At 49.6% G+C, this 12052-nt stretch overlaps 6 protein-coding genes across 6 annotated transcripts; 4 read left to right on the forward strand and 2 right to left on the reverse strand.

Moving 5' to 3' along the window:
- Nucleotides 1-37: 37 nt before the first annotated feature.
- On the forward strand, nt 38-2008 carry PSO2 (Pso2p; the record flags this gene model as incomplete). The annotated part of the gene is made up of 1 exon (XM_024860206.1): nt 38-2008. One exon carries the CDS (start codon nt 38-40, stop codon nt 2006-2008), a length of 1971 nt encoding a protein of 656 aa, XP_024711586.1.
- A 32-nt stretch (nt 2009-2040) lies between these two features.
- Nucleotides 2041-2346, reverse strand: RPC11 (DNA-directed RNA polymerase III core subunit; the record flags this gene model as incomplete). Its single annotated transcript, XM_024860207.1, has 1 exon — nt 2041-2346. One exon carries the CDS (start codon nt 2344-2346, stop codon nt 2041-2043), a length of 306 nt encoding a protein of 101 aa, XP_024711587.1.
- A 339-nt stretch (nt 2347-2685) lies between these two features.
- On the forward strand, nt 2686-4920 carry C7M61_004894 (origin recognition complex subunit 2; the record flags this gene model as incomplete). Its single annotated transcript, XM_024860208.1, has 1 exon — nt 2686-4920. One exon carries the CDS (start codon nt 2686-2688, stop codon nt 4918-4920), a length of 2235 nt encoding a protein of 744 aa, XP_024711588.1.
- A 504-nt stretch (nt 4921-5424) lies between these two features.
- AKL1 (serine/threonine protein kinase) lies at nt 5425-8145 on the forward strand (the record flags this gene model as incomplete). The annotated part of the gene is made up of 1 exon (XM_024860209.1): nt 5425-8145. One exon carries the CDS (start codon nt 5425-5427, stop codon nt 8143-8145), a length of 2721 nt encoding a protein of 906 aa, XP_024711589.1.
- A 122-nt stretch (nt 8146-8267) lies between these two features.
- Nucleotides 8268-11003, forward strand: C7M61_004896 (tetratricopeptide repeat-containing protein; the record flags this gene model as incomplete). The annotated part of the gene is made up of 1 exon (XM_024860210.1): nt 8268-11003. One exon carries the CDS (start codon nt 8268-8270, stop codon nt 11001-11003), a length of 2736 nt encoding a protein of 911 aa, XP_024711590.1.
- A 58-nt stretch (nt 11004-11061) lies between these two features.
- Nucleotides 11062-11952, reverse strand: C7M61_004897 (uncharacterized protein; the record flags this gene model as incomplete). The annotated part of the gene is made up of 1 exon (XM_024860211.1): nt 11062-11952. The coding sequence occupies one exon, from the start codon at nt 11950-11952 to the stop codon at nt 11062-11064; it is 891 nt and encodes a 296-aa protein (XP_024711591.1).
- Nucleotides 11953-12052: the final 100 nt, after the last annotated feature.

Consider the following 12052-nt stretch of genomic DNA (forward strand, 5'->3'; position numbering starts at 1 on the left):
GCCCCAACGCGTCCTCAAAATCCAAAATATCCCAAAAATGCCCTTCGATGGACGGATCAGGGAGTTCCCTTTACTAGGGGTGGATCGCTTCAACACTGGCTGTTCGGCGTTTCTCCTAACTCATTGCCACTCAGACCATCTTGTCGGGCTCATACTGAAGTCCTTCGGAGGCCAGGTGTTTTGTTCGGTGGAAACAAAGAAACTACTCTCGTTGAAGAAGGACTACCAGAGGATCCTTCCGCTTTTGGAGACAAAAAGGTACCATGAACCGTTTGAAGTGGAACTACGGCCACTAGGATCTTCTGAAGGATCTGAAAACGACACTTGCTTGGTAACTGTGACATTGCTTCCAGCTCATCACTGTCTAGGTGCATCCATGTTCTTGATAGAGTCAGAAACGTCAAATGTGCTTTGTACGGGAGACCTCCGAGCAGAGGACTGGTGGATACTGTCTTTGAATACGTATCCGCTGCTATTTCCGTATATAAACGGCATGAAGGTTTTGGATAACATTTATGCGGATATGACCTTCTCGTATCGCAGGGAACCGTATATCGAGATCCCTCCCAATAATGCTGGAATCCACGCTGCCATTCGTCTTCTTGAGGAGTTCCCAAAGGATCCAGAGATTGCATATTGTTTTCAAGATACCACCCTAGGGTTCGACCATGCTTGGGCTTTCATCACCAGTTACTTTAGGAGTGCTCTTCACATCAGCGATCCCACACTACGAAAACAGGTCGAAGTTGTCTCAAAAAATGATTCTGTAAACGGACCAAGCTTAGCAGCAGCATTTGAGCGCTACAGACTGGCCAATTTCAAGAATGGCATTTTTCATGTTTGTCCCAAGGGATGCTCAGATATACCGAGCGACCGTTTCGTCGTGAGAATCAAACAATTCGTCAATTTCAATATCATGGACATGACAGGGGCATGTTTCCCTCTACGGCTCGATTCCCTTCGTGTGGCTGAAAAGGCCAATTTGAAGATGCTCAGAGAGACCAAGGCTGGTACTAGGATCTACGAGCTACGTGATCGACAGTGGGTGTTACCAAAAAACGGCACAGAGCTTTTACCGGCTGACATAAAACTTGTCTTTGCAAGACACTCATCCTATTCTGAAACAGCCCGTTTGGTGTCCATGTTTCGTCCAAGACAAGTGTTCCCTACAGAGGACCAAGGCCTGTGGGTGAACGGTTTCAGCATGAAACGCCTCTTTGGTGATATCTGCCAGGGAGAGACATTTGCATTTGACGAGGAGCAGAAACTTCTATATGGAGACCTCCTACCCGAGATCGCCAACCGCCCTGTGTCCACTGTTGATCGTTGGAACGCCGACGAATGCAAGGAGGAAGAGAAGTTTGTGGAAAAAGTAAAGGACGAAAAAGTGGCTCTCATAAATATCCGGAAAGTCGTTCAGGCCTCTGCTTTCAAAGAGAAGCGCTCTGCTGAAGAACAGGACTTTGTCAACAAACGCAAAAAGGACTTCAGACTTCAAAAGATCACTGAAGGCCGTCGTGACATTTCCTACAGAAAATTCATTGAGGAGCAGCAGGAAAAGTACTACAAGAAGCACAACCTCCCAGGCTACAAGCGAGACTACGAATCTCCAAAGTACATGCGCAAATTCGACTCCACGTTGGGAGGCTCTAGTGATTATGATACAGATAGTTGCTCGAGCCTGTCGGATATTTTCCATATGAAGCGGGCTCGTTCAAGCAGCAGCGCAGAGAAGGCTTCTGTTGGAAGTATTGTTCAAGAAACACAGTCTTCCCAGCCTCTCAACAAAGGCCTCCAACGGTCCTTTGTCAGATCCTCCTTCAACACATATGAGGAGTCGCTCAAACCAAAAAAGATCGACCCGCTTTCTCTGTCCTGTTCTCAGTCGAGTATTCTCTTTCGCTCCGAAAAGGAGCCCGACCAGATCCAAATCGACCATTTTTCTCGAAAGCTTCTCGAGGACCCAATGGGCTGGGCTTCCATGTGCCTCCAGTCCACCAAAGGGTGATGCAATAAAATGAAAAACCAAGATAACAAATGCTAATTTTCTCTCCACTGGTGGGAACACTTGGTACACTTGAGGAAAGTCGTCATTGGCTCATCGGCCGATCTGATCTGCAACTGGAAGAAGTATGCCTTGTCGTTACCACAAGAGTCCACTGGACACTGAGCAGTTGTCTGATCAACATTGTCCCAGGCACCATCACCTCCCAAAACATCGTCAACTTCCTTTCTGGGTAGCACCTTACGCTCGAACATCTGGAATCCCAGAATTCGGAACTCGTAGGGACACGTGTTGCACTGGAGCTTGTTCATGCCATCCTCACCATGCGACATCAAAAGCATGTTTGAGCAGTACGGGCAGAACGAAAGCATTCTGGATCTCGAGGTTGATGGAGGAGTTGGAAATTCGATGTGCAGCGATGAGACAGTTTGATCACGTGCACAGGATCAATTTTGCAACTTGTAGGTCCCACCTCTGCGCCGCCACGTTGTATATGATTGTGAAAGTTGTGGAATTTAATGCATTACAATTTAAAGTGCCCATGAAGCTATATAATATTGAAATATAACGCTTTGGTGGGCGGTAAATAGAGGTTCCTGAAAATGGTCACGTGACTCATACATTACTGTCTAAGATCTACCGCTTTTCGATAACCAAGAAGACTTCCCCATACTTCATCAATGGCCGATATTCCAGACTTGCGCCATCCCCTGGAGGCTCAAGATAGCCTGAATAGTACAAATAATGGCTCCAACAATGACATTCAAATCAAATCAGAGGAGGGTCTTGAATCACCAGCCAAAACACCCACGCGTCCGATAGGAATAAGGCTGCCTTCTAAACGAAGTACAGAAGATCTAGATAATTCTGCTCGAAAAAAGGCACATACTACTTATTCAAGGCTCATGGACGAAGATCACGATGAAATTGACAGTGTGCTTCGAGAACAAGAGCTCAACCTAGCACAGAAGATCATAGAGGATTCGAAAGAACTGGCACCTCCTACACCGCCAAAGAGAAAGAGGGGAAGACCCAGAAAAGGCGAAGAAGTCAAAAAGCCCCAGCCTGTGGAGTTGACTCCCAGGCGCCGAGAAAGAAGAGCCGTGGTTGAGAAACGAGCCATTGAAAAGGAAGAAGAGAAGAAACGACAAGCTGAATTGAGGGAGCAAAGGCGAAGACGTCCGAAGAAGGAAGCTAGTCTGGATGAGAGCGAAGAGGAGGAGGAAGAAGAGGACGAGGAATTCTCCGAGTCAGAGGAAGAAAAGCCCCAAAAATCGCCAAAGAAATCACCCAAGAAAGTCACCACTCCACGAAAGCCCAAGAAGACTCCGCCGACGGAGCTGCCGACTCCTGTGAAGGTGAGAAAAACGCCCATCGAGAGAAGAACCAAGAAGGGCAGACCCAGTAAACAGGAGAAGGTCACCGGCAAAGTGCACAGTATCTTCCACATGGACGACATGGAGTTTTTCCAGGATAAACAGGAAACGGCCAGCAAGGAGTCATCTCCTTCGAAAGCCGAGCTGTCTATTGCACTCAATTTTGATAATACGGGCGACAGCACGTTCTCCTATATTCCTCTGATCAGTGGTCTCGATAAGCCGAAGAAGGAGCAAGTTGAGGCCACGCCAATCCAGCATTTTGAGCCCCTCCCGGTACCTGAAGTGGACCTGGAGGGTAACGTCAAGGACCAGGACTACGTGAAAAAATACTTCCCAGACTCCCAAATTCAGACTAATTTTTCTGGACGACTCACTGACGAAAGAGCCTACTTCTTGGAAGGAAGTGAAGGCTACTTTGAACAGCACAATCTTCGTTTCAGACCCTCTTCCAGTGCATTGAGCTCCAAAGCTCCCGAGCTCGACTATGACGAGTTCTTGCCTATGGTCAGACTAGGCAGTCTTGTTCACCAGAACGAGAGAAACGCTCTCAATGAGCTCCACAAAAAGTTACACCACCAATGGTGCTTCGAGTTGAGCCAGGGATACAATCTCAATTTCTACGGCATCGGCTCAAAGGCCAACTTAATTCTCGATTTCGTCAACGACTACTTGCTCGACTGGTACGAGCAGACGTTGCTTGAAGATGACGAGTATCCAGTGGTGATGGTAGTGAACGGCTACAACCCAGCTACAAAGCTCAAGCTGGTGATCCACGATATTGCACTGGCAATCGTGACGCCAGAAATCAGAAAAGAGAAAAATATCAAAATGCCGAAACACATCGGTGAAGCATTCCCATTCTTAGTGTCGTACATGAAGAAGCACGTCACCCACCACTCGGAGTTTGGTCTCGTCAAACCCAAGCTCATCCTTGTTGTTCATAATATCGACGGTGAGGCATTCAGAGACGAGCGGTCCCAGAACATCTTATCTCAATTGGCGGCGCTTCCAGATGTTTGGCTTCTTACGTCCGTGGACAATGTCAATGCCAGTCTTTTGTGGGACCTCTACCGTTTCAAAAACTTCAATTTCCTCTGGCACGATGCCACCACATACAAGCCTTATGGAGTGGAACTCTCCTTCAAGGACGTTCTCAGCATGGGTCGCTCCAAGCGTTTTGTGGGAAGCAAGGGTGCCAAATACGTCTTGACGTCGTTAAGCTCCAATGCGCAGAATCTCTACAGGGTCTTGCTGCAGATGCAAGTGAAGGTGCTAGAAGAATCTACAGCTTCAAAATCAGGAAGAACTGGTCTTCGTGGCTCCATCAAACTTGGGGTTGAGTTCAAGGCACTCTACGACCAGTGTCTCAAGGAATACGTCACCTCCAACGAGATGAACTTCCGAAGCATCCTAGGCGAATACGTCGAGCACAAGATGTGTTCGCTCACCAAAAACGCGTCCGGAAAGGAAATCGTGTTCATTCCATACGCCTACGACGAGATCGCCTTGATCTTGAAGGACCATTTCAAAAAGTAGCTTTGTGGCTAAATCCGCAGTGGCTGCAAACTCTAAAATGGCTGCAAACCCGCAGGAAACCGAGGCGTAGCAGGCGCGTGACAAGTCCGCTGCAACCCGCTTAAAACCCGATCCTTGACAAGTGTCTGGAAAAAGGATCTGGCAGAAATCGGTGGAAAGCCATTTTCAGAAGTACGAGGAAACAATAGGCACCTGCTCCCAGATTGGCTGCAAACGGATGCGCATAGCTTGATTGGGACAAACGCACGAAGTCAACCGCTGCCGATATCACAAAACCAAAAAGATATCAATTCACGCTCCCTAAACTATAAACCCCACATTATCCGCTTTCTTTCCTTGCATTCGAGTCTCGTTTCCGTCTCGTCTACCCAACACCCTGGTCGTGCGCGCGCCAGAATCACAGCCCAGTGCGATACATGATATCGCCTGCTATTCAATCTTATCTAGGCACCGAAGCCACAATTCCTAGCCAGACATTGTCGCCAGTGCCTTCCCTTTCCAGCAATGTCCAACATCGCCGAAGGCACCTCCCTCAATGTGGGAAGCCACAAGGTCAACGTGGTGCGTTTCTTATCTGAGGGCGGGTTCTCCAAGATCTACGAAGTCACCATGGATCCTCCTCACGACGGCACGGAGGTGGGCTGCCTCAAGCAGGTCATAATTCCGGATAAGAGCGGACTCAATGCGTTACGTAAGGAGGTGGATGTCATGAAGACGTTGAGCCTGGCCAAACACATTGTGCGCTACTACGATTCCAATGCCGAGAGATTGGCTGACGGGCAATACCAGGTGCTTGTGTTGATGGAGTTGTGTCCTAACAAGTCGTTGTTGGAGTATATGAACGCCCGCATCCGTACAAAGTTGACCGAGAAGGAGATCCTCAAGATCATGGTGGATATCACCTTGGGACTTTACGAGATGCACAAGATCAAACTCATACATAGGGACGTCAAGATTGAGAACGTCTTGATAGACGCCAAGAACGTTTTCAAGCTTTGTGACTTTGGCTCCGTGTCGGTTCCGATCCGGCCTCCAAAAGACCAGCGTGAGTTCCAGCTATTGAGCCACGACATCCTTTACCAAACAACTCCGCAGTACCGGGCGCCCGAAATGGTCGACTTGTACCGTGCCCAGCCAATTGACGAGAAATCGGACATTTGGGCTTTGGGTTGTTTTCTTTACAAGCTTTGTTACTACACGACGCCCTTCGAGGCCCAGGGTGACATTGCCATCCTCCATGCATCATTTCAGTTCTTGCCCCAGCCGGAATTCTCGGGCGACTTGAAGAACCTTATCATCATCATGCTCCAAGAGAATCCGCTCTACAGACCTAATGTGGTGCAGATCTTAATGCTCCTTTGCCAGATGACGGGGCAGAAGCTTGAGGAGTATGACGTGGAAGACTTTTACCACGCGGGACCTTACAACTTCCAAGCCTTGCACGAGATGCAACAGCAGAAACAGGAGGAGCTCCGCAAACAGCAACAGCTCTATTTCGAACAGCAGCAGAAACAGCAAGAGTACGAAATGCGCAAGATCAAGGCTCAACAGGAGCTGCAAAAGCCCAAGAGATCCTCGTCCCAGCGCTCCCTGTCTCAGCAACCATCCATCGACAACTTGCTGCCAAGTGTGCTGAATATTCCTAGCCCTAGCATCAAAGCACATGGATCATCCGCATCCCTTGCATCTCAGCAACACGCTCAGGCGTCCGCAGTCCCAGTTACCCACGATGCTGCAACCCAACTGCCCTACCTTGCATCACAGATCCCCAAGCAGGGTCATGTTCTTCCTCAGGGCTCTCCACTTGTTGCCGCTTCGTCTCCTGCTTCACAAAAGAGCAAGTTGCACCAGGTATCTTCAATCAAGAACGACTCTCAGGCAAACCTTGCCCAATTAAACCACCAATACAACTCGTCCAATAATCCATTCCCAATCCTGAAGGAAACTCCTTACCCTGTTGATCAGCAATCAGAGGGGGATGCTGACGGGGATGCCGATGGATCTGCCGATTTGGAGCAAGACTTGGAAGAGATATCCAAGTTGGCCAATGCCGAGGAGCGGTACCCATCCTTGGATGCTCTCAACGATGATGTTGTGAATTCAGCGTCTGCTTCAACGCACAGAAAGTCTCTGGACTTTAGCGTGAAAACTGGGCTGGGCCCTAGTGCACCAGGCAGTCGTAAGCATCTGCAAGACCCTGACTTGAAGAGACCTACCGAGTTTGAATCCACACATGCTTGGGAGAAGCCATCACAAGCGATTGACAAGGATGCCGAAAAGCTAGTGGATGATATCTTTGCTTCTAAAACCGGACCAAGCGATACTGCTGGCACTTCCGTTCCATCTACATCATCCAAAGAGCCAATTCCTCCGCCAAAGACGGATGAAGGCTCGAAGGACTACTTCTACGAGCAGCCAGCTGCACAAGTGAAGAGCGAGCTTAATGTTCAGAAGGGCAACGCTAAGGGTGCCGAACCTGCAACACAAGCGCCAGCGCCAGCGCCAGAGCCAAGAGCTCAATACGACAATATTTCCAATGGTTTGCAGCGGCCTTCGCATTTGCAAGGATCACTTTCCATGGACCTGTCAGCCACGTTGGCCCAGAAGCCTAATCACTCGCATTCTTACAGTATGGGTACTGTGCCATTACAAGATGGCCGCAAGGGCGCTAACCCTTGGGGCGAATCATTGAAGCAAGGAAGAAGCCCCATGCCAGCAGCGGTGGCTCCCACAATGGAGGATATGAACATCGGTCAATTGTCATTGAATGATCCCTTGCCTCCGCCAGCACAACCAATACCACAGCAGAAGCAACCGCAGCAACCACCACAGCCACAAACGGGCAGCAGAGGTCCCTCGATTGAACTTGATCGTGACCTCATTGAACTTGAAGTTGGTCTTTCGTCGGGTGAAAGTTCAGAGGATGCCCCACCACTTCCGCCCCACCCAGCACGCAAGCAGGTCGAGGAGGTCCTCGTGGACTTGGACAACAAAGAGGAGAAGAGAAAGCCTAAGATGAAGAAGAGCTTGTCGCAGAACCCCGGCCAGCCTTTCGCCGTTAGAGAAGAGGTGATTGACTTTGCTTCTGACGACGAGAACCAGCAGCTGGAGATGAGCAGGTTGTCGATCCGCAACTCGCTTCGGAAGTCTCGTAAGCTGAGTGAACATCGCCGCAGCGATAGCACGCACAGCGAACACAAGCGGCGGTCATTCTTTGGCGACTGATATCGTTGCAGCGGTACTGATGTACTAGAATCTAATAGAAAAGGCATACCCACGGTATGCAGTGCTCTGAGTATGGTGTTTTTCGCAGATCATCGCGACCTATAGTAGAACTACCAGTAGCCATGGACGAGTTGAATGTGCTCCTACTGGGGCTTTTATTATTAGTTCCAGAAGAGAAATTGCCAGAAACCGGTGATTCTAATCTACTGTCTGTGTCACGTGTCATAAAAGAAATCGTGGGAGGCAGATCTGCAGCATGGGTCCATGAACAACTCCAACAGATAAGCCAACTGAAAAAGGTTGAAATCAACGAATCTGGCGATCTCAAGTCTGCTTTATTCGCCTATGTTGATTACATAATCTCCACACAAAAGGACCCTGAGTCGGCGTTGAACCTCCAGCTTCTCGCTATAGGTCTTCTTCAAACATACATCCAGGCGAACTTCACGGGACCTGAAATTGGCTTTACCGCAAAAGAGGTGATTTTCAATGAAGTTGACGAAACCTTGCTCCAGAAGGAAAGCGTCCGTTTGCTCAGCATCGAAGGTAAACTGGCGTATGACCTCATGAACGAGCCTGTGCTTCTTCTTCTAGCATTGGTGATTTTCGAGAAACTCATGAACGTGGAGAGTCTTGCCGAGGGCAATGCCTTGGATTTGGAGAAAGTTTCCGAAAATACCGCCGCTGCCGTGAAAAGCCTAGGCAATTCGCCCATGACGGCTTCTCTTGCATGGTGGAGAGCTCGTGCTTTACAAGTTCACCTTTCTGTGTTGTCTGAGCCTTCAGACACGCTAGCGTCGATCAGCTCAATTCTCCTTCAACAGCCCATTGTCAATTGGCTAGTGCCCAGCGGCGCCGCTGACGTTGAACTTCAAAAATTCGTGCAGTTGATTTTCCTACTAGAAAATGCCAGAAATGGCATCCATGCTCAGACAGAGCACTTGGCTGAACCTATGTTGAAGAAGGCGGCCGAGGTGTCTCAGTTGCAATTTGCATTGACCGGTGCCAAGGCGAAAAGAACGAAGTTTCAGACATTCCACACTGCTCTGTTGATTCTTTTGGCAAAGTCTGCTGAAAACCTGGTCTACGGAGAACTGAGGAACGAGGCTCCAGAGGCGTTTGAGCTCAATTCCGATTTGCTCTTGGAAAAGCCAGAATACGAGAGTTTGGCTGATGTGGACATGAAGGACGAACAGGCGTCCAAGAAGATCAAGATCGATTTCGAAGGTGGTTCTGAGGATTCTGAAGATGACCGTTTGTTCCCAGTGGCACTTTCCTCTGAGGTGCCTGAACTGCTCAAGGAGCTCGATCCAAATAACCAGCCGCCATTGAGTGATCTAGACAACGTCCAGCTTTTGCTCAGACTCACCACCTTGAGACAAACCTCCCCACTGGGTAACACCTTGGTCGACGAAGAACTCTCCGCTGTGGTCAACAGAATCGTCTACTCCTCATCTGCAAATATCAACTGGCTCGTTTTCGGTAGGGCCCTCTGGGAAAGATCGGTGCTTGAAACCGGCAAGGCCAGAACTGTCGAGAGAGGTATTCTTCAAATGACCTCGTTGGTCGAGGAAATCGGCATCAAAATCAAATCTCGTGTGTTGCCTCAGGCTGAAGACAACCAGACCTCCGTGGCTTCCAGACTCAGATTCGTCCACCAGATGCCGTTGATGGCTCAGTGGAGTCTAGATGCCAAACTCGCCGAAAAGTACATGTCGTTGGGTGTGTTGAAGCTGGCTATTGCTATTTACGAGAGACTCGGGATGGTTGTGGAGGCGGCGCTTTGCTATGCTGCCGTTGAAGAGGAAAACCTTGCTGAACAGCTTTTGGTGGATCGTGTAAATGCCCACCCTGAAGATGCCAGAGCCATTAGTATTCTCGGTGACATCAAGCAGGACCCTTCGTACTGGGAGAAAGCCTGGGAAGTAGGCAGATACCCCAAGGCCAAGGCATCGCTTTCCCGTCATTACTACGCAAAGAAGGACTACACCAATGCCATTGAAAGCATGCACCAGTGTCTCTCTGTGAGCCCTCTTTCCTACGAAAACTGGTTCTTCTACGGCTGCATGGGTCTTGAAACCAATCTGTTCGAGTTGGCCGCTGAAGCATTCACCAGATGTGTTTCTCTTGACGACACCAACTCGCATGCCTGGTCCAACTTGGCCAGTGCCCTTTTGAGACTCGACAAGACCAAGCAGGCTTTCAGTGCTTTGAAAAAAGCTTTGCAACAAGGCGAAGGTGCAAACAGGTCCTGGAGAATCTACGAAAACTACCTCACGGTGGCTGCTAAATTGGGAGAGTGGAACGACGTTCTCCATGCCACCAGGGAGCTCATCAAAATCAGAAAGGAGTCTGGCGGTGAGACCGTCGTGGACTTGCCTGTCATTGAAACGCTTGTGCAAATTCTCATGGAGGAGCCTTATCCTGACGAGGACACCAGAATGACCCATTTCCAGAAATCGTGCATCGACCTCGTGTGCAACATCTTGCCTGGCGTCATCAACCACCTGGCCAGGTGCTGGAGAATCGTCAGCAAAGTGGAGCTCTGGAGAAAGAGACCATGGGCTGCTCTTGAGTGCCATGAAAAGGGTTTCAGAGCAACTTCTCAGAGACCAGAGCTCGAGACCGACGGGAAGGTCTGGACAGACGCCGTGGAGGCCTGTTCCGATTTGGTTTCTGCTTACGAGTCTCTCGGTGGAATGCCAGGCAAGCACGGTGCTGGAGATGTTGTTTGCAAGGACTGGAAATACAAGGCCAGAACCGCCGTTCGTTCGCTCATGTCCAAGGGCAAAAACATGTGGGAGGGTTCTGAAGGCTGGGAGTCTCTTATCGCCATGAGAGACGAGCTCAAGAACTGATCTACAATGATGAAAACAAACTAACAATTGGGGACTAGGGGTCAGGAGGGCCATGCGACTACCTATCGACGTCGTTGATGATCGAGAAGGTGTCAAACATCATGGAGTCGGCTCGGTCCCTCGAGAGAGCCAGGGATGGAATGTATCCCGGCAGGTTCTCCTTGGTAGGAACCAACACCGACAAGGCTGCCTGAGTTTCCGTGGCCGTGGAGACAAGAAAATCGAGTTTCAGAGCGTTTGCCCCGGAAACAAGCAAATCTGCAAGACCGTGCAAGGATTTCCTGCTGAGTTCGGAAATCTCCAACTTGACAAGCCAGGTGACCATATAGAACCACAACCAGCAGCCCGTTCCGTGCTGGTACCATTCCAACGCATACACCGCCATCACGGCGTAATCCCAGTAACACATGTAGTTCAACAAGGACGTTTCGACGTAGCGCAAGAAGGGCATGGACGTTTTGGTGAAGGCTGTATTGGGGAACAGATCAAGAAGAAACGACACCAAGTTCATGGAGGCGTAAGTGGCGAAAGGAACAAGTTTCACTGAAGAAGCTGATGAGTTTGCCATCAAGAGCGCCGTGGCAAAAAGAACGGTGTTTTCTCCCCGGAGCAAGTCCGAAATGGGTGCTCTGTTTTTGACGTTTCTGTCGTCCCTCAAAATGAACTTCAACTGACGGTGCACTGCCAAAGCGTATGTAGCCAAACAGCCAGCGACGGCAGCGTCGTAAGCGCCAGGGTAAGTGAAAGAAAGAAGAAATCCAGAGACACAGGCGGCGTGGGACAAGATCCAGAGGTACATCAAGTTGTTTTGCTGATTTGCAGCCAATTGAAAGAGGAAGTAGAGGCTGTTCCACAGTTGGGCGAGGATGTTGAAAATGAAGGCACATTCCGGGGCGGCGGCGAAGGAGTCGGCGACCATCTTGGCGGTGATGAGTTTGAGTTTGGCCATAAGAAGAAGAAGAGGTGGTGGTGGTTTTGGAGATGGTCGCACCAGGCTGTATTTATAGTGGTGGGGGTGGTGGGTGGTGAGTTGGGGAATTTGGGGAATA

This window comes from Candidozyma pseudohaemuli (assembly GCF_003013735.1).
Source record: "Candidozyma pseudohaemuli strain B12108 chromosome Unknown scaffold00019, whole genome shotgun sequence".
NCBI lineage: Eukaryota > Fungi > Ascomycota > Pichiomycetes > Serinales > Metschnikowiaceae > Candidozyma > Candidozyma pseudohaemuli.